Raw genomic sequence first — 22110 nt, 5'->3', positions numbered from 1 at the left:
AAGCCATAAAAGTGTAACACTGAAAATATGGCATAAAAAAGGATAAAGGTGGCCTTTTTAAAAATAACAAGGAAAGTATATTAGCCAATAAAATATTCTAACTCTTCCTTTAAAAGTGCATCATGGATAGGACAGAGATGACTCTGAAGTGTTGCTACTCCAGTAAAACCCCTTTCCCCCATCAAAACGTGACTAGGTCCAAAACCATACAATGCAAATCACGATTCTTAGTGTAGCAGCAAAACCACAGCAGTTTTTGAAAAAAAAAATCCATATCATTGTCCAGTCTCAAATATCTGAATCTTGAAATCTGAGAGGGAAAAGTACCTACATTGGTCCGGGTGGTTTTTGAGACCCAGAGGGAAAAATTCCCCAGCAAGAAACCAAGAGGAAAACATGTTCCTCCAAGGAGAAGAGGAGGTGGTAGTGGGAATGTGAAGCACATTGCGTAGGTCCATGATAGGCTATCTTCTGGGCCAAAGGCACCCGTGGGACTGAGGCTTCCTCTGAGAGACTTAATGACAGGAAGCTGCTTTATTTGTTTGACTTTTAGCCAGACGGGGTGGTGAGCGGCCCAGCTGGCATCATTCGGTGAAGTGACATGGTTTGCTCTGCTCCCTTTCTCCATGCAAGGTACCCTGTCAGTGAGCATTCCTGTAAAACAGACAAGAGGAGCTGGTCAGAAAGCGTTGGGGATGATTCATTGCAGGGAATGTGTGCACAAACTTGGGAACGCAGCTTAAAGCTGTGAGGGCAGCTTATGTAAGGACACCAGTTTCACTGCTTCATCCTCAGGTATGTCTGCCTTATACTACCAGGGCTGTGAGTATATGGAGAAGTCAGCAAAGCCTCCTTTGCAGCAAGATTGGTGGAAGTATATTAGAACATGGAGGAATGGTCCTTAGAACAAGCTAGAGAGAGATACAATCATAATTAATACTTTTTGCCTCCCCTCTTTTAGTCTAGCAGATCAAAGGTGAGTAATAATCTCTTGCAGTTATCCAGTGCTCTTCACCTATGGATCTCAAAGTACTTTACAAAAGTATATGTATCATTATCTCCATTAAACAGATAGAAGGACTTAGTCAAGGAGGATATTTGATTTGCCCAGGGTCCCACAGTGCCAGGAATAATGGTAGCATTGGGAAGACAGCACATATCTCCTACCTCTCATTTGCTTGTTTTAACTATCAGTAGAACCTCAGAATTACGAACACCAGAGTTACAAACTGACCAGTCAACTACACACCTCATTTGGAACCAGAAGTATGCAATCAGGCAGTAGTAGAGACAAAAAATAAAAAATAAAATAAAAAAAATTCAAATACAGCATAATACTGTGTTAAACATTAACTAAAAAAATAAAGGGAAAGTTAAAATTTTTTTTGACAAGATAAGGAAACTGTTTCTGTGCTTGTTTCATTTAAATTAAGATGGTCAAAAGCAGCATTTTCCTTCTGCATAGTAAAGTTTCAAAGCTGTATTAAGTCAATGTTCAGCTATAAACTTTTCAAAGAACAACCATAAAGTTTTGTTCAGAGTTACAAACAACCTCCACTCCTGTAACTCTGAGGTGTTACTGTACTACTGGTTGTCTCCCAGTAATTAGCCCTTCTCCCCTTTTTTAAGCTATCACAATTTAAAAAAAAATTGTCTGAATACAATGTTTAGCTTCAGTATATTAAAGTCATGGATCATGCCAAACGTATCTTTCCATATCTTCCCTTTGAGAGGCAGAGCATTTGGATCTGTACTGCAACCTAAGAGGAAGGGGGTTAAATTACCAAACCCAAACTAAGAGATGGGGTTTTCTCATATATCGTAGTTGATTTTATTTCTGAGGGAAACATCGAGCTTACTGTGGAGAACTGGACTCAGCAGTGATAGGTGAACACCACATCCTGGACACCAATGTTAGAGTTTGGTTGTTTATTCATTTAATTAGGCTTACTGTGCACTTGTTCTCTAAGCACATTAGAAGGTTTTAAAACACATACCTTAATAAAGAATATTAGAGCAAGTTTAACAAATCTGCACCGTGCCCAGAAAACCTTCTCGTCACAGCCTTGCCTCCATCATACCCTGCGTGACAGACTTCTCGATGACCCCCCTCTCCCTCCTCATTCAGTCTTCCCAGAGGAGTGCCTGACCATGTGTCCTGAAGATCAGCAACTCCCAAGCTCTGGTGAACAGGCAGAAGAGAGGGCCAGAACCCAGGCTTTTCATCTAGAATGCCCTTCTGCCAACCTCTTCAGTTATGCTATTATATAAACAGGAAGAAAAGGAGTACTTGTGGCACCTTAGAGATTAACAAATTTATTTGAGCATAACCTTTCGTGAGCTACAGCTCACTTCCCACGAAAGCTTATGCTCAAATAAATTTGTTAGTCTCTAAGGTGCCACAAGTACTCCTTTTCTTTTTGCGAATACAGACTAACACGGCTGCTACTCTGAAACCTGTCATTATATAAACAGGGCTGACTCAAGCAAATGCATGGCCCCTTGCAAAGCCATGTGATTGCTCCCAGCTGAAAGCCCCAAGATGCAGCGTGACACTTTCTCTCCCCCACATAACCCCACCCCATGCAAATGCCATGCCAGTTGAGGATGAAGTGAGTTAATTTCCATGAGAGTAGAGTGGAGGCATAGAATAGAGGAGCAGGCAGTGTATGCAGAAGTGCAGAACTAGTGTTTATGGAGGGAATTAGGGGAACGGTGGGTCAAGATTACCTATCAAACGGAAGGGCAGGGAGCAGTGATGTAGTCCAGCGTTGCACCAAACAGGGAGATACCTCCCATTTCCCAAGGGGCTCAGTTATCATCACAGAGATCTCTAGCTGCTGCTCACTCTCCCAACCATGTGGCATTGAAACATGCATATTAAACCTCTCACTAGCTGTAGTGCCCCCATGACCTGGGCAGCTCTGCTGGCACTATGCTCTGTGGCAGCCCTGAATATGCTTTATGGTTCTTCCACTCTTTGCCATGAGGACAACAGAAGTTGTGCATGGGACATGAGTACAGAGACATAGGGTATCAGAGAAATTCACACTGCAGGTAAGGGAACAACAATGTAGACTGAGGAGGAAAATGTTGCCCAGTGCACAAACTGAGACTGATAATATGCTTCAGGATTTCCCTCTAAGGTTTTAGAGAATAATGGAGTCCAAGCCATAAGATGGTCTCAGTGTGCACCCAAAGCACAGGGACTGTTTTACAGAATTAAGAAAATACACAGTAGCTTATTTACTTTTATAGTCTTTGAGATGAAGTTACAGGTAGGGAATAGGCATGCAGGTGAGGTAGAAGATAAAACTCCTTGCATAATACTGTAACCCAGACTAGCAAAATGAGGAGTTTGTCCTGTCTAGTGGCCAGTCCACATATGAGGTTTATGGATCAACTACTGCCTCTAATTAATGAAGCTGTAGCCCTTTACCTCAAGCAGTAGAGGCTCATGCTTTGAGCACTGAAAGTCCTCCTGGGTTCATACCCTGCTGTCAGCCTAAGCAGAGTCAGTTACAATAGTGTCTGTGATCCTCTTAGACCTGAGCTGAGAGCTCTGTGATATAAAACACTACACACCTATATGCATAGCGAGAGGGTATAAAACACTAATGGAAAACAATTTTTGCCGTTCTTACTTTTTTCAGTCTTCAACTCCAACCGCAGCATCAAATTGTTCAGAAACAATATGGCGACTGAGCATTAGGCTTAGTCCCGGGTGATCATTGATGTGGGCTGGCGGAGCTTTCCGTCTTTTAACACAGTACTTAATTCAACCAGGCAATGAACATGAAAGCTGTTGATGAGCCAGAAGATGCCTGGTTCATAAATTGCCCCAGGGCAAAGGCAAGCCCATAATTTTCTCAGGGAGGCTCTGCTGAGGTCATAACCACAAGAGTGCAGCTGACGCAGGGATGGGAGCATGTTCAGCCCTGTATACACACTGGGGTCATCTGTTATTTGTAATAGCTCAGTGCTTTTTAGTAACTCTCCAAGTAGTTCAAGCTTTACCATTAAAACCTTCCCCTTTGAACAGTGAGTGATTTATCTTTCCTCTCCATGACTTTATGGAAAAGGCACCACATCACTACAGCTGGGGGAAGCATTTCTGCACACAGAGCTCTGACATTTTATTTCAGAGGGGACCCAAGGAGAAAGTTAGCTGGGCTTCCTTACACAGTTCTTACCACGACAAACTCCCATTAACTTCAAGGGTATTTTTTTTCATTCATGTCCTGCAAACTCTGGGTCTTTTGTTAACAATGGGTCAGATATGCAGCCCCTGGCCTCCCACTCCCGGCAGTTGGAGCTCTAACCTGTACAGACCTTAAAAATCCAAACAGGGATGCTTGGGACTTACTCTGTGTGGCCGAGCAGGGCTAGAGACAGTATTGTCGTAAAGGAACTGTGATTTTGAATTGTCATACAGATACATTGGAGTTTGCCTGTAGATAATGCAATGGTCTCTGTCAACTTTATATTTAGGGAAGAACTTTCTGGGAGAAACTGGGAAAGAATAGGAGAAAGGATGCCAACTGCTAGCTATTGCTTCTCTGTGTAAGATCTGCACCTATTCCTAGAAAAGTCTTCAGTGAAATTGCTCCAGGTTAAACTAGGTCCAACTCTGGACCTTTTTCTCTAACCTAATTTAGTCTATCCATTTAAACTAGGGTATACTGTTAAATTAGCCACCGGAATTTGTAAATACCGGCTGCTGCCATCTGACAAGGCTATTAGCCTGACCCTTGTCAGGTGATTAGAGCCAGGAAATACAGCTGAGACTTTTACTAGTACTCCTGTATGTCAAAAGTCAACTAAATCACTGGCAAAAATGGAGCAAGTGAAACCCAGAGAGTCCCTCACTCTGGACAGGAACTTGGGAGTTAACAGGAGGCAGTGGTTGCAGTGCTTCCAAATTTACCAGGGAGCAAGTCCTATGGAAGAGCAATAGGAGAGAAATCCCACCCACAGGTGCCAAAGGTAGCACCAGAGCTGCCAGGTGAGACCATTGGCCTCTCTTAACAGCACTCCTGCGCTTCACACCTTTCATACAGGAACTACAATCCAAGAGTAAGGAGGAGAAATCCCTACCAAACAAAAGAGGGAAAGGAAGAGCAGATAAAACCAGGGACACAACAGGTAAAGGAGAGGGAAGAAAAAAAAAAGTAGAATATTTTGCCAAAAAAGTCACACATGCTGCTCTGTGAAAAGAAGAGGCTGAGGGCAGGTGCAGGATGAACCACAGCATCTTGCTCTGAGCCCCTGACCCCAACCAAAGAAAGGAGAGTTGAGATGGAGGCTCATCTCTTTTCTACACTGTCAGGCCATGTGCTGAATAGCACCTCAAAGCTGAACAGTGATATGCTGAAATGGGAATTTTGTGGGTCTTTGGCACCTTTGAAAAGCAAGCTGAATATCGAAAAATGGAAGCACTCAAAATCTGTGGTAACTTTTGAACATTTGTCTACCTAGCAATAGTACTTGCTACCCTTTTTTATTGCTTTGGTTTTTGCGCTGAGACGGTTCTAATGAGCAACTGTGACTACTGCAACACAAAGACAGATAGGACCACACTGTATGGCTCCCAGTTCCAGGTGAGGTAAGGGAACATACGGAGAGGATAAATGGAATCTCTTCTCCCCCGTTATATCCTACACACATGCGGCCCCAAGCACAATGGGACCTTCATAAATATTGAGCCCTGAATGCATATGTAGCTCTCCTTTAAAGCCAATGAGAACAGATTCACGTGTGCATTAGTGAGCAGAAATTGGCCCTGTGTTTGGTTCCATGGAGTGGGGGTTGGGTATGGTGTGACTGTCACACCATAACATATAAAGGGTCAGCTTTAGGTTATTATTTTTTAATTTGATCCACATCCATGGGGAAGGGCATTTCTGCTTCCTATTTAGGACTGCATTTTGTTTTCCAGAACTGCTGTGATTGGGTCCATTGGGCAGTCTGTGCCCTGGCAGGGAGCAATTATTTTTTAAACTTAACATTTTTAACATCAGCGATCAGCTTCTTGCCTGCTCTTGCTGAAGTGCATTTTTTTTCACTTCTGCGCTCCCTCATGGTTTTGTGTTACTAAGATCAGGAGGGCAGACACACAGATTTCAACAAGATTCATAGATTCCAAGGGCATATGCAATCATTGTGATCATCTAGTCTGAACTCCGTATAACACAGGCCTTCAAACTTCCCCAAAATAACTCCTAAAGAAGATCTTTTAGAAAAATACCCAATCCTGATTAAAAAAAATCATCAGTGATGGAGAATCCACCATGATAAATTGTTCCAATGGTTAATTACTCTGACCGTTAAAGAATTATGGTCTTATTTCCTGTCTGAATTTATCTAGTTTCAACTTCCAGACTGTAATCAAGTTACCTCTCTTTGTTAAACTACCTGGATCGAGCTCTTTGAGTCTATCACTATAAGGCAGGTTTTCTAATCCTTTAATCATTCTTGTGGCTTTTCTCTGAACCCCCTCCAATTTATCAACATCCTTCTTGAATTCTGGTCACCAGAACTGAATACGGTATTCCATCAGCAGTTGCACAGTGCCCAATACAGAGGTAGAATGACCTCTCCATTCCTACTCAAGATTCCCCTACTGATGCATCCAAGGACTACATTTGCCTTGTTGGCCACAGTGTCACACTGGGAGCTCATTTTCAGCTGAGTATCCACCAAGACCCCCAGATCTTTTTCACGGTCACTGCTTCCCAGGATGGAGTCCCCCATTGCATAAGTATAGCGTACATTCTTTGTTGCTAGATTTATCCATTTACATATAGCCATATTAAAATGCATATTGCTTGCTTGCTCCCAGCTTACGAAACGATCCAGATCGCTCTTTATCAGTGACCTGTTCTCTAAATTATTTACCATTCCTCCAGTTTTTGTGTCATCTGCAAACTGTATTAGTGATGATTTTATTTTTTCTTCTAGGACGTTAATAAAAATGTTAAATGTCACAGGACCAAGAACTGATTCCTGCGGGACCTCACAGGAAACATACCCGTTCAATGATGATTCCCGGTTTACAATTATATGTTGAGACCTTTCATTTAGCTAACTTTTAATCCAGTTAATGTGTGCCATGTTTGCTTATATCTTTCTAGTTTTTTAAATCAAAATGGCATGCAGTACCAAGTTAAATACCCTACAGACGTCTATTAAACAACTCTATTACCTTTATCAACAAAACTTATAATCTCATCAAAAAAAGATATCAAGTTAGTTTGACAGGATCTATTTTCCATAAACTCACGTTGATTGGAATTCATTATATTACCTTCCTTTAATTCTTTATTAATCGAGTCCCATATCAGCCTCTCCGTTATGTTTCCTGGGATCAATGTCAGCCTCACAGGCCTGTAATTATCTAGGTCATTGTGTTTACCCTTTTAAAATATTAGCACAACATTAACTTCCAGTCTTCTGGAACTTCCCCAGAGTTCCAAGACTTACTGAAAATTAACATTAATGGTCCAGTGATCTCATCAGCCTTTTTTTTTTTTTTTTCACATTCTGGATGCAAGTTATCTAGACCTGTTGATTTAAATATGTCTAATTTTAGTAGCTTCCATTTAACATCCTTCTGAGATACTAGCGGAATGGAAAGAGTGTTTGTCATATGATATGAGTACATCATCTATTTTTCCCCAAATACAGAACAGAAATATTTATTGAACACTTCTCTTTTCTGCATTATTATTGATAATTCTATTATTTTCCCATGGACCAATACTATTGTTAGGATTCTTTTTCCTAATATACTTTAAAAACTCCTTAATGTCTTTAATTCTGCTGGCCATAGATTTCTTCTTGCGTCCCTTTGCTTCCCTTATTCAATTTTCCACAATTCCTGACTTCTGATTTACATTTATATTCATTACTACCTACTTCTATCAATGCAGATGAACTATGGCTAGTTCAAAAATTATTGTTGCTTATGTCTGATGTCCCCATCCCGCCCCCTCCTTACAGTTGTTGATCATTCCTTGGTGCACTCCTAGGGTAAAATTCATCCCATTCCCGTGTCTCACATAAATCCTTAAAACAGAGTTTAACAGTGCGTAGGGCCCTACATAAGTTCTTTGTGCTGAGCCAAATCCACTCCACATAACAATTTGTGTTCCTACCCTCTCACATTAATAACCCTGTCTCCTACAAACAAGCAAAATCTTTTCCTCTTAGCCAATTCTCATTTAATACCATTTTTGTGTAATTTCACGTTTTAAAGTCTTTCAGATTTTAACACTCTGCAGATAATGATCAAAAGATTAATGAAGCTCCACAACATTTTCAGTTTTACTTTTAAAAAATCAGCATTTGTGGCCTCCCCACTCCCTATGGCACCATCTCCCACTGATCGCTGAAAAGGGGGTCCACTGGTTTATACTCTGGTGACACTGAGAGACACATAAGCCAGTATGCATAAAAGCTAGGCCATGGTATGAGCAGACAAACTCTGCACTTCTAATCTCCGCTCTAAGAATGACTCATTCTGGGGCCTCTGGCAAATCACTTAACCTGTTTGGGCCAGGCTCTGTTCTCATTTACACGGAGGTTGTTTGATGTCACAGCACTGAAGCAAGGCTGCCAAGAGCCACGCTTCTGTCGCAACCTTGCCACATTTGGCAGCAATGTGGAGCATTCCCCCAGCTCTGCTGAAATCTTATGCGTTCAGCAGAACTGGCCTGTTATTGCCAGTTTTGGCCTCCAGGAGCTGCTGTGGCGCCAGGGCTGAGCACGCTGACTCTCTGCCTCCCCTTAGGGTGTTTTCCCTGCTGGAGCCAAGTGGGAAAGAAGCAAGGAGGAGCAGCTGGCAGCAGCAGGCAGAAGGTGAGGAGAAGGGGCTAGAGAGTGCCCCAGTTGCCCCGCAGACATCACCACTAAGGTCCCTGCCCAAGTCCACTCTAGCACACACCCATACGCGCTACACCTGCAAGTTTTGTGCATGCAGCGCCCTGCCCCGTGCTCAGGGATGGGTGTGTTGACTGTAAATTGAAGTTTTGGGTCATATGTAAATTATTTGCAACTATGTCAGCTGCCTCTAGCTTATTTGCATAAAATATTACACATGGAGTGGCACAGAATCTGGTAGGTGGGAGTGAAGTCAGTCAAATCACAGCAGTGTAAATGAGATCAGAATCTGCCCCTTTGCTTCAGATTCCCTGTTTGTAAAATGGGGGAAATAATACTGAGCTATCTTGCTGGGCTGTTGTGAGGGCTCCTTAATTAATGCTTGAAAAGTCCAACAGAAGTGTTCCGTGTGTGTTGACTTGTTTAGTGCTTCTGTACAAATGTTACCCATTCTGACTCCATTTACACAAATTATAAGATCTTAGGTTATATTAAGAGACATTTTAAAAAACTAATGTTTTGGATGTCCTTAATGTTCTTAATATTAAATACGCAAATTAAAATACAACAGCCACAACAAAGACTATTAGGTCCTGATCCTTCAAACTGTTGCCACCCTGAAGCCAATGGGATTACTTGTCTGTGTAAGGCCTACTCCCACAGGCAAGTGTTTGAGGAATCAGCCCCGTTGTAGTCAAGACCCTGAGGCTGCAACCACGGGGCCTGATTCTGATCTCTCTCTGGTTTTATATTGACTTTAGTGGAGTTTTTCCTGATGTATACCAATGTAAGGGCCAGGTCCATCTCCCACTAATGTCAGTAAAGCTCTGATTCATTTCAGTCATGCAGGATCAAATCCTGAGAATGGAATTTGATTTATCTAGTTTAATGGGTGCAGGAAAGGGTCTCAAGTAGCCAAAAAGTCTTGCAGATTATGGTAGAGGAGGGGATAACAATCAAGAATATATGGAGCAAATAACTTGTAGCTGGAACATTTTACAGGTGCTGTGCCAGCGGCTTTAGAGTGTCTCTTGTGATTATTGGTAACAGTTTAAACTAGCAGTAATTGTTGCAGAGTTTGCTGTTTGTTTAAACTTTTCTACAAATATAGAGAAAATATTTTTATCGCTGGTTCAGCAGTAATTGGTAAACTACTGATGTATAATGGAAAATTTGCATCTTAATTGAACTAAAAAAGTACGGGACAGCATTCAAGTCTGTAGTGACCTCATCATGTATCTCTTCTTCTGTATCAATATTCGGACATGACTAGATTACAGAATTCCTGTGGGAAAGGGGTTTTTGGATAAAGTACTTAAAAAGGGCAGCTCAAGTAGATCATACAAGCATATAAATATTTGAAGCATGAGCACGCAATAAATCATAATAATATAAAGATTTACATTTAGCCACAAGGGCTCCAAATAAATAGCAGAAAATTGCGTTAAACATAGGTTTAAAATATAAATACGTTGTTGATGGGCTGCAGAACTTTGCAAAGAAATCTGAACCAGAGAGTTGTTTCCTTCTACACCACCCAATCTCCACAACTTTAAAAAAAAATACGCTTCCGTTGAGGATGATTATATTACACAGTTTGAATGTCCAAAAACAAGGACTGGAAGATGACATGTAGCAGGGGGGCAGGGGAGTTCTTCCAACAAATGCAGTTCAGCCACTTTGCGTCTAGATAATTTGTTGTTGGAAGTTGGCTCCAATTTAAGACAGTAACATTTTAGAAACATTTGGAAAACTAAACCAGCTGCAGGAAGGATATTATTACAAATTGAGACACATGTTGTACAGGAATACCATTCTTTTCAAATACAAAAATATGTCTGGGGAAGCAAATCCATGCAAATGAGAGTGAGATGGAGCCTACTCTTGTAAACTGCTGAGCACCTCAACTCTCACAGGAGGCAGTGGGAGTTGAGGGTGCTCAGCTTCTCACAGGATGAGGTTCATAGATTTAATACGCTTTTTTTTTTTTGGAAGCAAATGTTTTAGATTTGCTGGCTCTGTACAGATTCCATATTTACTTGATTTGTTGCTTTCATGGGATCAACAAATGCACTCCCAACACTAAGCCCTTTTCATGTGAGTATAACATAGTTCACTATCAAAAGAACACAAATGACCTGATGTACGATGAGGAGCACAACTGAGTAGCAAGGCTTCAATCTGGTAACGCAGTTAAGAATGTGTTTAACTTTATTGCTTTGCGGGATGGTGTCTAACGATAGACAAGGACAGTCACAATGGCAGTTTAGACGTAAATGGGGATCTGTCACAATTAGTTCAAGACCTTCCAGGCCGGAAATCTGGGAAGACATTATTGCTACTTCACATGAATCTTCTATTTGCTTTTTATATGCATTTGCATTTTAAAATGGAATTTCCTAAATCCTAGTGCTCCATGTTTATGTCCATCTCTTGCACAACTGTTTCTTCTGGTTTTCAACCCAAGTTCAGGATTTTTGGGAGGCACTCCTAATAATGTGAGCTCCTAGGGCCAGCTCTCCCCATAGGTCAGGACTTTTGCATGAACATTTTCAATCGTTGTTTTAGTCTCTCCTCGTGCATATGAAGGCAATAATAACTTCATAATTTTTGACGATGTTTCTGCAAGAGCCTTCAGTTCTTATGGTAAAGATCCATAAATGTATTTCAGGACAGTTACCTGTTCTGATTTCTGCATTTGAGCATGAGCTGTGATTTTTTCCAAACTTTCCCTGTGATACAGAAACCTTGTATCCAAATAGTACAAAAGTAAATGACAAAATGAAGAGCTTGATTTTCCTTTCATATCCATTTTACACCAACTCTACTGAATGGAAGTACTTCTGCTTTACATTGATGTAAAAGGAAGTATAATCAGGTCCTAAATATCTGAAAATGTTTATTTCTTTGGGGCCTGATATCAGAATCATTTATGTGAGTAACCCTATTGTTTACAATCCATCTGAATGAGGCCTACTCACATGAGCAAGTGTTTGCAGGATCAAGTCATTGGTTTTCTCTTTCCTAAAAGAAGTATGGATTTTCTTCTCTTTTCATGGGATGCACACATTTCACATGTGGTGCATATGGGGTCATATCGGCTTACTGTGTGCTTTGAATGTGGTGTTTGTTTTGTTTTTTTAAAATAAGCTCCTTCTCAGAAAGGTCACAGAGGACAATTACTTTGTAGCGACCAAAGTAACCTTTGGGGTAACCCCATTGAAGTCAGTGGTCCCAGTCATGAAATATTTGAAAATCACAAGTGGCCTTAAATCTTCATGGTCCAGAACCCCTGCCTGTGTTAATTGTTCTAGCTCAGTAGGAGCGATGACAATTTACACCAGCTGAGGAGTTGTAATTTGTATGAAAGGAGGTGCAGGTGCTTGGAACCTTTGGAAATCAGGTCATTTTTACGTAGGTGGCTAAATATGGATTCAAGAGCATGGTTTTATGTTTGAAAATTGTGGCCTATGGCAATCGATTCTGTGGAAGAGTAAAAGGACCAGATCCTCAGCTGGTATAAATTAGCATAGGTCCTTTGACTTCAATAGAGCTATGCTGATCTACAACAACTGAGGGTCTGGACCGTGGTCTGCTACTTTACTCCCATGCAGGCTGAATTTAGTGCACTCAAAGCCTGACAGTCTAAGATGTGGGAACTGAAATCTAGTACCAAGTACTCACCGCTTAGAGAATCATTTCTCTGGAAAACTCTCCTTTAATTTAATATATCTGAGTGCTATCTGCCATGGTGATTCATGAATGTAAGATCACTGTTAGTATCAGGCATTTCTTGAAGGCTGAACTTCAATTCCAGGCAAACATGTATGTGTTTGTAATGTAAACAGTCTCCCGCAGAACGACTGTTAAAAATCAGGTTCATAAGATGTCAGGTATAGGAGTTATTTTTGGAACAGCTTTTGCCTGTGTTAACTATATAGGGCCAGTTTCTAAACTGTTGTAAATCACCATAACTCCATTGAAACCAGTGGAGATACATCAGTTTACCCCAGCTGTGAATCTGTGCTGTGTCAACAAAGATAACTACCAGGAACCATGAAAATACATAAAATATGTTTCTGTTTAGATATGTAGGGCCCAATCCTATCATGGTCAGTGCATTGAGGGGAGAACAGAATGCTGGTAGATACACAGAGATGCTACAGTGAGGGCGTCATAGAAAACTATCAGACAGAAGAAAGGTTAATATATATGTTCTCTGTCTCAGGATTCTCACGACCCACAGCAGAATTTCTTGTGCTGGGCCAGTGGGGGAGGAGGGGATTTCATAGTGGGATATGTATGACTTGGCCCTGAAACGAAGCATTCACACTATGTGTGTCATTATGACCCAACATAGGCACTAGCCAGCTGCAGGACTAAGCATATGACCTACTCAGCAGACTGTGAGCCCATGGGGACATAGTGCATGGGCTAGTGCAGTAGTTGGCCTGCTCTTAGCTCTCCCTGTAGAGCTACAAAACTATTCTGCTTGCATGGAGTAAGAAGCCCCCACCTCAGCTTCCCCCCCTCTGCACCAGCATGCACACATACGCACACATACACACACACACACAAAGGTAGGAGCTAGTTCTGAGTGTAGCCATGTGTGCCATTTAATTTTATAGTTCTGTTTACCTGAAGTATTATATGAAAACCAAATGGTCTGTAGCATTTTAACTTGTTCACCTTAAAAACCACTTACACTGAAACTGTAGGGTTAAAATGATTCTGCCTGGATGTACTATGTGCATGCGGCCAACACTAACACTGCTAATTTTAGAAAGCTCACACCATTCAAATTTGAAACAATTACACCCAGCAAAATATTCCTCTCATGAGCTGCATGCCTGCCTCGCACTGAGGAGCTGGCACTGAGGCTTTTTAGCTGGTTGCTTGAATTGCATCAAGCTAGACCAGCTTGACAGTCTACAGCCTGATGGAGAGCCTAACTTTAACATGGAGGATTATGTTGCTGATTAGCATTTCCAATAATCAAGTAATTGGTATATTATATAATCTAGAGTCTGGCTACTTGCCCAAAAAAGTCACACTTGAACTGATTCCTTTTTACAGCCATCCATGTTGCTATTCCTCACATACTATCTGTTGGCCCAGAACTCTAGCATGGATGGATCTGGATCATTTTCCTCAATTAATACAATTTGATAGGAAACTAAATTCAGGAAAATTTACATATTATATCACATATGTTCAGATTTCCCAATTAGGGGAGCCAGAGGGAGAGAGAACTTTCAGGACTGTTTCTTCCAACAAGTTAATGAGATTCTGGGACCAGCATAATAAGTAAACTGCCAGGGCCCAGGTCATCAAAAATGAGGGACCAAATCCTTCCCTGTATAGCTTATTCCTGCACGGGGACTGGGAAGCTCCATGTGTTCATGAGTCTGTACGTGTGGAGTTTCCTCATCCCATTGCGAAGGGAGGTGGTTTGTACCTCACCATGGAACAGGTAGAGGGGTTGGGCAAGAGAGCTCATGGCTAGGGTCATCAGCACAGAGACCATGTGCCTCAGAATTGCCCTCTGTTCACACCCACAGATACCTATCAGAACAAAGCTCAAAACGTTGGTTGCAAATATATTTGGGGTCTATCCTCCTTTTAAATGCAACAGTGCTTTTCAAGTTAAACCATAGCCACAGAAGCAGCATCCTCTAGGCCTTTGGTAGTATGCCTTCTGGAGGAGCTGGACTGCCATGGGCAGCCTCAGTCCCACTGTCATCTGTTGCTGGGGAGTCAGGATTCATAGTGAGGAGGAAGAATTAAGCTAAAGTTGATGGTATTAACAGTAACATATTCAGTGATGCCCATGGGGCATGGGGTTAGAGGCTGGGTAACAATGTTTTGTTTCTCCATGCTCAACCACTCTGTACCCACAGAACATCACCCCGTGGAATGTTCATAGAGGGACTTCTTGATGCTGGAGCACGGGGCGGGGGAGTGGGACTGGGGAGCTGCCATAGACCTGGCGTCAGCCCCCTGGGATTGCTGTCTTTTTATTTGCAGTGGCAAAGGAGAGTTTAGCCCCATTATTGGGTTCTATGTGAAGCTAAGTAATCAAATCATTTCAAGGGTTCATCTCAAACCAATATCAGGTTTGTGTGGGTTAGATGTATATGCTCTAAAGAAATACTGTACCCGCTGGCATTTCACAGAGACTATGGCGTCATTTGGAGTTAGGTGACTATTCACATAATTTTCTTCTATAAGGTATTTTGGGTCTATGTTCTTTCCTTGGAAATACAAATGGATTCTGCCTTTGCATTTCTTTTGTGCAACTTTTTTCTTTTAAGTCACAGGTGACCACTAACCATTTTCTGTGCTATTACACACAATTCCTAGAGGCACTGTAGACACCTGGGAACTGAAAATCTACCAGTAAAATAAGTGACAAAAACAATACATACCCTGAGAAAAAGAAATACCAAACTGTATATACACACCTTTGTGAACAGGAAAATGATTACTCATTCCGGTAATTGACTGATAGTTTTCAATGCTAGACATGCTGATGCTTGATGAATTTAAGAAGTGGGGGAACAACAACTGATTCATGAATGTTCCTTTTTGTGTCTTTTGGGTGCTGTCTGTCTGAGCTCAGGTTATCCAGTTTCTGTGTGGAATATTATATGCGAAGTTATGTCACATACAATAGTGTCAGCACCACAAACAGATAAACATCTGAATGAAGCCAGAGCTTTCTGAGCTTAGAGTGCCTAATTGTGGAAGGTGCGGTAGTCTGACTGATGTTAAACTAAAGTGAATTGAGCTCAGGTATAAACATGGTGTAGACACTGTGGATTGAAGTAAATGGGATTAATGCAACAGGCATGGGTTAGTCTGATAATAATTAATAGGGAGATAGTCAAACAGCAGTATTCCCTATAGATCAAAGCACTGTTCCGATGTAAAGCATAGCTGTGTGTATGATTATACAGTTTGGCTTGAACAGTATTTACTATGATATGAGCTCTGAGCATAGCACAGCAGTGTTTGCAGCAAAGATCTTTATGCTTTAGTAGCAAGTTAATATAATATGCATACTGCAAGGTCCATTTGTTTTCCCTAGCTGTGAGGGACTGGAAGATCTTAAATATGTTTTCAGCTTCTGGGTTATTAATATGTTGTTTATTGGTCCAAGAAACTTACAGGTGTAGTCTATTTAATAAGTGTATTTTTAAATGTCAGTGTGTGCCTTGAACATAGGATAGGGGTTCAATTTCACTGAATGAGTGTGGACGTTAAAAAAGGTAAATAAGTGAAAAAAACTCTTTGTGAGCAAAGGGAGAGCTCATTCTGTATTCAAGGGTATAAGAGCAAGAACAGTAAATACAGTGGTCCCCATATAAAAAGTTAGCATTTATCACATCACAGTGTCTGTGATTGTGCACTTATTCTCTATTATGAGCATAGAGGAATATTGCAGTATCCCAGATACCACAACATGTTAATTGTTAATGGATACTGAGCTGTTAATGGCAACTTCTGTGAGTCACTACTGCACTACAATAGACAGCACAAAATATGATTTACTGGAGGTTATGGAATACTCTACAGATTGTAATAAAATTTGGCATGTCACCAAGGCATATCCGGCAAATCATCAGTATTTGATTTCTGAATGGGTTCTTGTAACACCCACCACTCTCCTTTTTTTCTTAAAGAACCTCTCCAATCTCATGTATCTAAGAGAAATGCAATTACATTGTGCACACACGGTTGAAGCAAGAATAGACATATATTAAAGTATTAATTTTATAAAGGTACTGTTTTATCACCAGGACTCAGCGAATTGGGGGGGTTGAAGGGAATGCGTTGCAGAACATTTTTGCCTCTGGATCACTGTTTCAACCCAGGGGGGTGGAATTATCATTTATTATTTATATTGCAGTAGAGCCCTCTGGCCTCAGTCACGGACTATAATAAAAATATAAATTTGAAAAAAAAGTGCTAACATGCTTTTAAAAGTGAGAGAGATGGACTGAGACAGGCGTCTGGGTTGTAAGGGAGCAGAGTTCTACACCCAAGAGCCCACCAGGACATAAACATCACTGCCTATTAACCTGAGACAAGATGGTAAGATCCCTAATGGGAGATACCCACTGGAGCAAAACTCAAGAAAGAACTCTTGAACATAGCCAGGGCCTACACTGCATTTAACTCCACCAGTGCCAGCTTGAAGTCAGTGTGTTACTCTGAATGCAGGTTGGAGTAATATGATTGTGGTTAACCAAAACAATGAGTAATCATGCGCTGAACTAGCAGCAAGCTGTGGAGTTGGTCTGCCCTGCTAAGGGGGAATGACGATAATTAAACATTGTGGTCATGAGGACATGACTTGCCAGTACCCAGTTGGGTTAAACATTTAAAACCAGATTGACTGCTCAGACCTAGAACTTGTGATAGGTAGAGATCCATGAGTTCGGACATACACAACACAAGAACTTCACAGCCAGCACCATAGCGGAATGTTCTGTGAGCACAAAGCTGAAGACACTGCCGATGGGTGGAGGATTGACAGATACAAAGATGATACAAGACAAAGACAATATTAAAAACATAAATAATAATATTTTCTCTTTTTTTGTTAATAAATCGGAATCTCTCTCTTTGTTTTACAAAAGCCATATCCATATGAGTGTGAATCATACCTGAAAACACTGATATTCATTCTATTCACACAGAAGGCAGTAGTGGTTACACAAACCTTTACTTATTCTGATTTCGAATTCGGAGACACCTCCTTTTCAATGGTGGCTCCAGATCCTCTGGCCCTGTGCTGAGTATTGGCGTTGAGATTATACACGGTGCTATAGCAGTCTTTTCTGCTGGTTTTGGCACAGGTTGGATCACACAACCTGTCTTGGGCAGCATCCGCAAAGCATATGCATGGTCCTCATCTGCAGGGTTGTTAAGGTTGGGGTCTTGCTTGTCTCCCCCAGTGAGGGGCTCTTCCCCTATCTTCTTGCCAGCCTCTCCTTCTAGGTGGCAGTTTGATGCACAGTTGTTCTCCTTAACAGATTCTAACTCACTCACTGCTGGCTCTTCTTGTGGTTGAGGCTTTTTCTGCTCTGGGGATTGTTCTGAGTTCTTAGAACCCTCTGTGCTCTTTGTGCCATTCACAATGACATTGCAAACTGCTGCACTAGTTTCTAGTCCTGAAGTGCCAGAGGCCAGTGAGACAGGACCACAGTGAGCTGGGTGGCTGCAAGGTAACATTTTTGTTTCAATTGGGCTGCAATTGTCCCTGCAGTTGCTGCAGTTCCTTTTATCTGAGCTACTAAAAGCCAAATTTACAACACTGTTAGGTTCACGTTCAACTTTAACTTGAGCATGTAAAGCCCTGTGGATAACATTGTGTAGCCTAGACCTGTGCCCTACAGTTAGGTCTATCACACCATCCTGTGGACCCTGTAGTACACTGGAAAAACTAAATTTATTGTTCATTGGACTACTAGGTCTCACAGTCAAATCAACAACTTCATTTCTACTATGCTCCTGAACCACTTGAGCTTGATTTAAGGACTGGCCCGAACAGCTAGGTGACGAGTCGGAGGATTTAGAAGGCCCTTGCTTTGAATCTCTAGGGGATGTAGAATTATTTGTTGGCTTTGCCCCGGCTGCATCACTGGAGGTACTTGGAATGAAGTTTTCACCATTGCTGGAGAAACCATTGGGGGGCTTGGAATCATTGATGTGAGGGATGGGAATTGGAATAGGGATAGGTACAGGCAAAGGAACAATGACAGGATATGGCACTAAGAGGGTTGGGGGTGGCACCAGTGGGGCAAGAGATGGCAATCCAAAGTTCATCATCTGTGGCATAGGCATAGGACCATTTGGCATCATGCTGACAGGGGGAAAGGGAAGGCTAGGTAAAGGAGCTCCTGGAGGGGGAGGCGGTAGTAACCCTGGGGGATTGCCAGGCATGGTAGGTGTTGTTGGGGGATGAATATGAGGTGATAGCATTGGCCTGTGCATGGGGCTGGAGGTGGGACCTATATTTCTGGGACCACCTGGTGGCGGACCAATTCCAGGAATCATTGGATTGGACAAAGGGCTATTAGGATTCGAGGCATGATGAGGCGGCCCTCGAATAAATGGTGGACGGATTTGCTGCATAATTTGCTGTTCCATGAATATGGGCAGAGGAACTGGCCCCCGGTTTGTCATCACCATGGGAGGACTTCGAGGTGGGACACCAATTGGAGGCACAAGGCTAGCAGGTGGCTGAACAGAAACTGGTGGAATATTTGGATTCTCATTCATGGGAATAGGTTTGGGAACTGGCGTGGGGATTTTAGTGACAGAGCAGTTGGCAGTGTCAGACGGAGAGGCAGTGGTAGACGCTGATGGTCCAGGGCCTTGAATTTGGCCAGCTGCAGACACTGGGGATGGGGCCTTTCTCCGAGCATCTGCTAGCGGTATATTCCAAGAATCTGGAGTCAGCAGCTGTACCCCAGTGCCTTCTGCTTTATTTTCGACTGGAGGATGTAATGTGCTGCACAGTCCAGCTGGAAGATTGGCCTGTGTCTCTTTGTAGAAAATGTCCATTTTGTACTGATTGAGACATTTTGCACTGCAGAACTGAAGCCTTCGTTCCCCGTCCCCAAAATCCAGATACTCTTTTGTGTGTCTTATGTGCTTACACCAGTCACATACCTACAACACAGTAACAAAATCAAAACAGGTAAGAAAAGTGATCTTCTCTTTTTGGTGTAATTTTAATAGTAATTTTTCAGTGCTTTCTAAATATCTGATTTATTTCTCTAACAGGGACAAATTAGAAACACTGTGTGAAAATTACATTTTTTTACATCAGAATATAACTGAACTAAATGTCCCAAATTGTTATGGCCCGCCTATTCTTAACTCTGTCTTATACAGTACATTAAATATTATATATACATACTGTGGAGGAGATCCTCAGCTGCTGTAAATTGGCATAGCTTCACTGACTTCTTAGACATAGCTTCTATGACAACTTAAGCCAGCTGAAGATCTGTGTGTGTGTGTGTGTGCGCGCGCGCGTGGGCGCATGCACACGTATGTGGGTATGTACCTACATGGTACATAACCTACATGTTCTTTGACATGTTGAGTTGCTACACATTAAATATGATCAAGAAACAATTTGAAAAGGATTCCAGAAAGTTCCTTAAAAATGACTGCAAACAACGTCTGCTAAGCTACAGCACCTTGTAACATTTTACATTATTAACTGTTAGATAATAAGTTGGAAAGGGAGACGTATTTTAAATGGTATCAAAAACCAAAAGCACCATACATCATTTGCTATGCGTTCCAAATAGAAACTTGGAAAAAGTCATGAAATCTGTATAAGGTTCAGATATTCCCAACTTGCGATGTTTCGACAAGCTGGAATTATTTTCTGAGCCCACTCTTTTCACTAGTCACTTTGTGTAAAACTTCTTGGCAGATGAAGTCTTATTTAGCAACTTTTCAAATACTATAGCAAAAACTTAGTATTACAGGCTTTTTTTCTTTTTTCTATTTTATTCCTTTCTGCACTATGTCTGGTGTAGTGAAGGCATTGCCAATTTTTTTTTTTAAGTAAGGCTACAGAACTAATTAAGCTGTGAAAGGCTTTCTCAACTGTAAACCACTAGACACCAAAGTTCAAAAAATAGTCATTCTAGGCTTCAGAATCCATTACTTCAGAGAAATTATTGTGATTTCATTAACACATTAATTTTGCAACACCAACAGCTCTCACAGATGGTGAAGACATGATCTACAATTCAAATATGACTCTTGTTTGCACAAATGCCTTTCCTTCATATGGCATTTTAAACAAGAATTAATATGAGTAATCTTGCCATAGCTATAAACAGATAAACAGATGTCAGATTTTTCAGTGCCTTACTTTTTGACAGAATGTTACATACACAAGCCCTCCCACCATTTTTTGTCGTTTACTTGAGTTCTCAAAATATTCCATACACGGAGACTTTAGCGCTCTCTATAATCAGTATGTTGAGCCTCTGACCATGTCAGAATACAGTACTATATTGGGTGTATTCTTACTCTTCCGAACAGCTTTTTTAAGATAACTGTCTTTACATATATATATAGATATATATACAAAAGAAAAGAATATCACTGTGAAATGGCAGCTTTAAAAAGATAATTAATTTTAATAACTATTGGCCATATAAACAATTCAAAACAACATATGTCGGACATTTGATTAATCATCTCATTTAACTCTCAGCTTTCTTTCAATATAAACGGTGATTGCATTTTAGAAGTATTCATATATATATTTTGTTATACTATTCTTTTTAACTATGTAGCTCTTTGGTTATCCTTTAACCATTTCTCTCTCTCTCTCTCTCTTTATATTCACTCATGAGGTTTTCATCCTGACTCAAAGATTTTTTAAAAGTATTAAACTAAATGATCCTTTGACTACTAAATCACCTCTGAAGTCTGGAAATCAATAGGCCAGATTGTCATCCGGAATAAACCAGTCTAGTTCTGTAGAAGTCAAAAGTGCTACATTGATTTACACCTCCTGAGGATCTGGCCATAAGTAGCTTGTTATGCTCAATGCATTCTACATTCTCATTTCCACTGCATTGATCCAAACAAGAAAGAAAGTTTCAGTGTACATTACAAACCTTACAAATGTGGCGATCCCTTCAGAGGTGGAAAAAGAAAAATGTAATATCCTACAATTTCAAAATAAACTGGTAAACTCATAACAAAAGCACCAACATAAAAGCCTTAGCTGGAAAGATGCACCCAGACCTTTGTAGGACTGTAAAATGATGTGTATTCACAGTGAATAAAGCAGAACTCCTTCCTACTGTATAGGAAATATTAAGGGGGAAGAACTGTTGGGTTTTATTAATTGTAATAAGAAGTAGTGAAATGCTGCCCAACTCTGGGTCACATTTTGCCCTCTTCACATTCCCACAGAGGATACCTGCAAAATGGGGCAATTTTCTGAGGCGGGAAGAAAGTTGGGCACAAACCACAATTTCCCCATAGCTCCAGAAATCCCTTGTACTGAATGGGGAACTATGGTTCCTGGGAAGGGGGTAGATAGCTGCCAAGAGAGAGCTGACGGATGGACTCAACATAGGTCATTATCCCCATTTCCTCAGACCAGCTGGGATTCCTACAGTGTACCGATTCCTTCGCTGTGATGGGCGTTCCTCACCCCCAAATGGGAGTAGCTGC

The 22110-nt window shown here is 41.2% G+C and overlaps 1 protein-coding gene across 2 annotated transcripts in view; it reads right to left on the bottom strand.

The window, feature by feature from the left end:
* Positions 1 to 602: 602 nt before the first annotated feature.
* The window catches only part of LOC119853654 (sine oculis binding protein homolog), a 135418-nt gene continuing 113910 nt past the window's right edge, over positions 603 to 22110 (bottom strand). The window contains exons 5-6 of one of the 2 annotated variants that reach the window (XM_043510765.1): positions 17553 to 19563; positions 603 to 654 (exon numbers count right to left, since the gene is read on the bottom strand). In XM_043510765.1, the coding sequence (XP_043366700.1) occupies positions 17611 to 19563 (1953 nt within the window). In that variant the 3' untranslated portion in view covers positions 603 to 654; positions 17553 to 17610. The remainder of the gene's footprint in view (positions 655 to 17552; positions 19564 to 22110) is intronic. The other variant, XM_038396969.2, reaches the window with a different exon arrangement.

This window comes from Dermochelys coriacea, chromosome 3, assembly GCF_009764565.3.
Source record: "Dermochelys coriacea isolate rDerCor1 chromosome 3, rDerCor1.pri.v4, whole genome shotgun sequence".
Classification (NCBI taxonomy): Eukaryota; Metazoa; Chordata; order Testudines; family Dermochelyidae; genus Dermochelys; species Dermochelys coriacea.
Note: the sequence above shows the minus strand (reverse complement) of the source record. Positions and strands in the feature narration are given on the sequence as shown.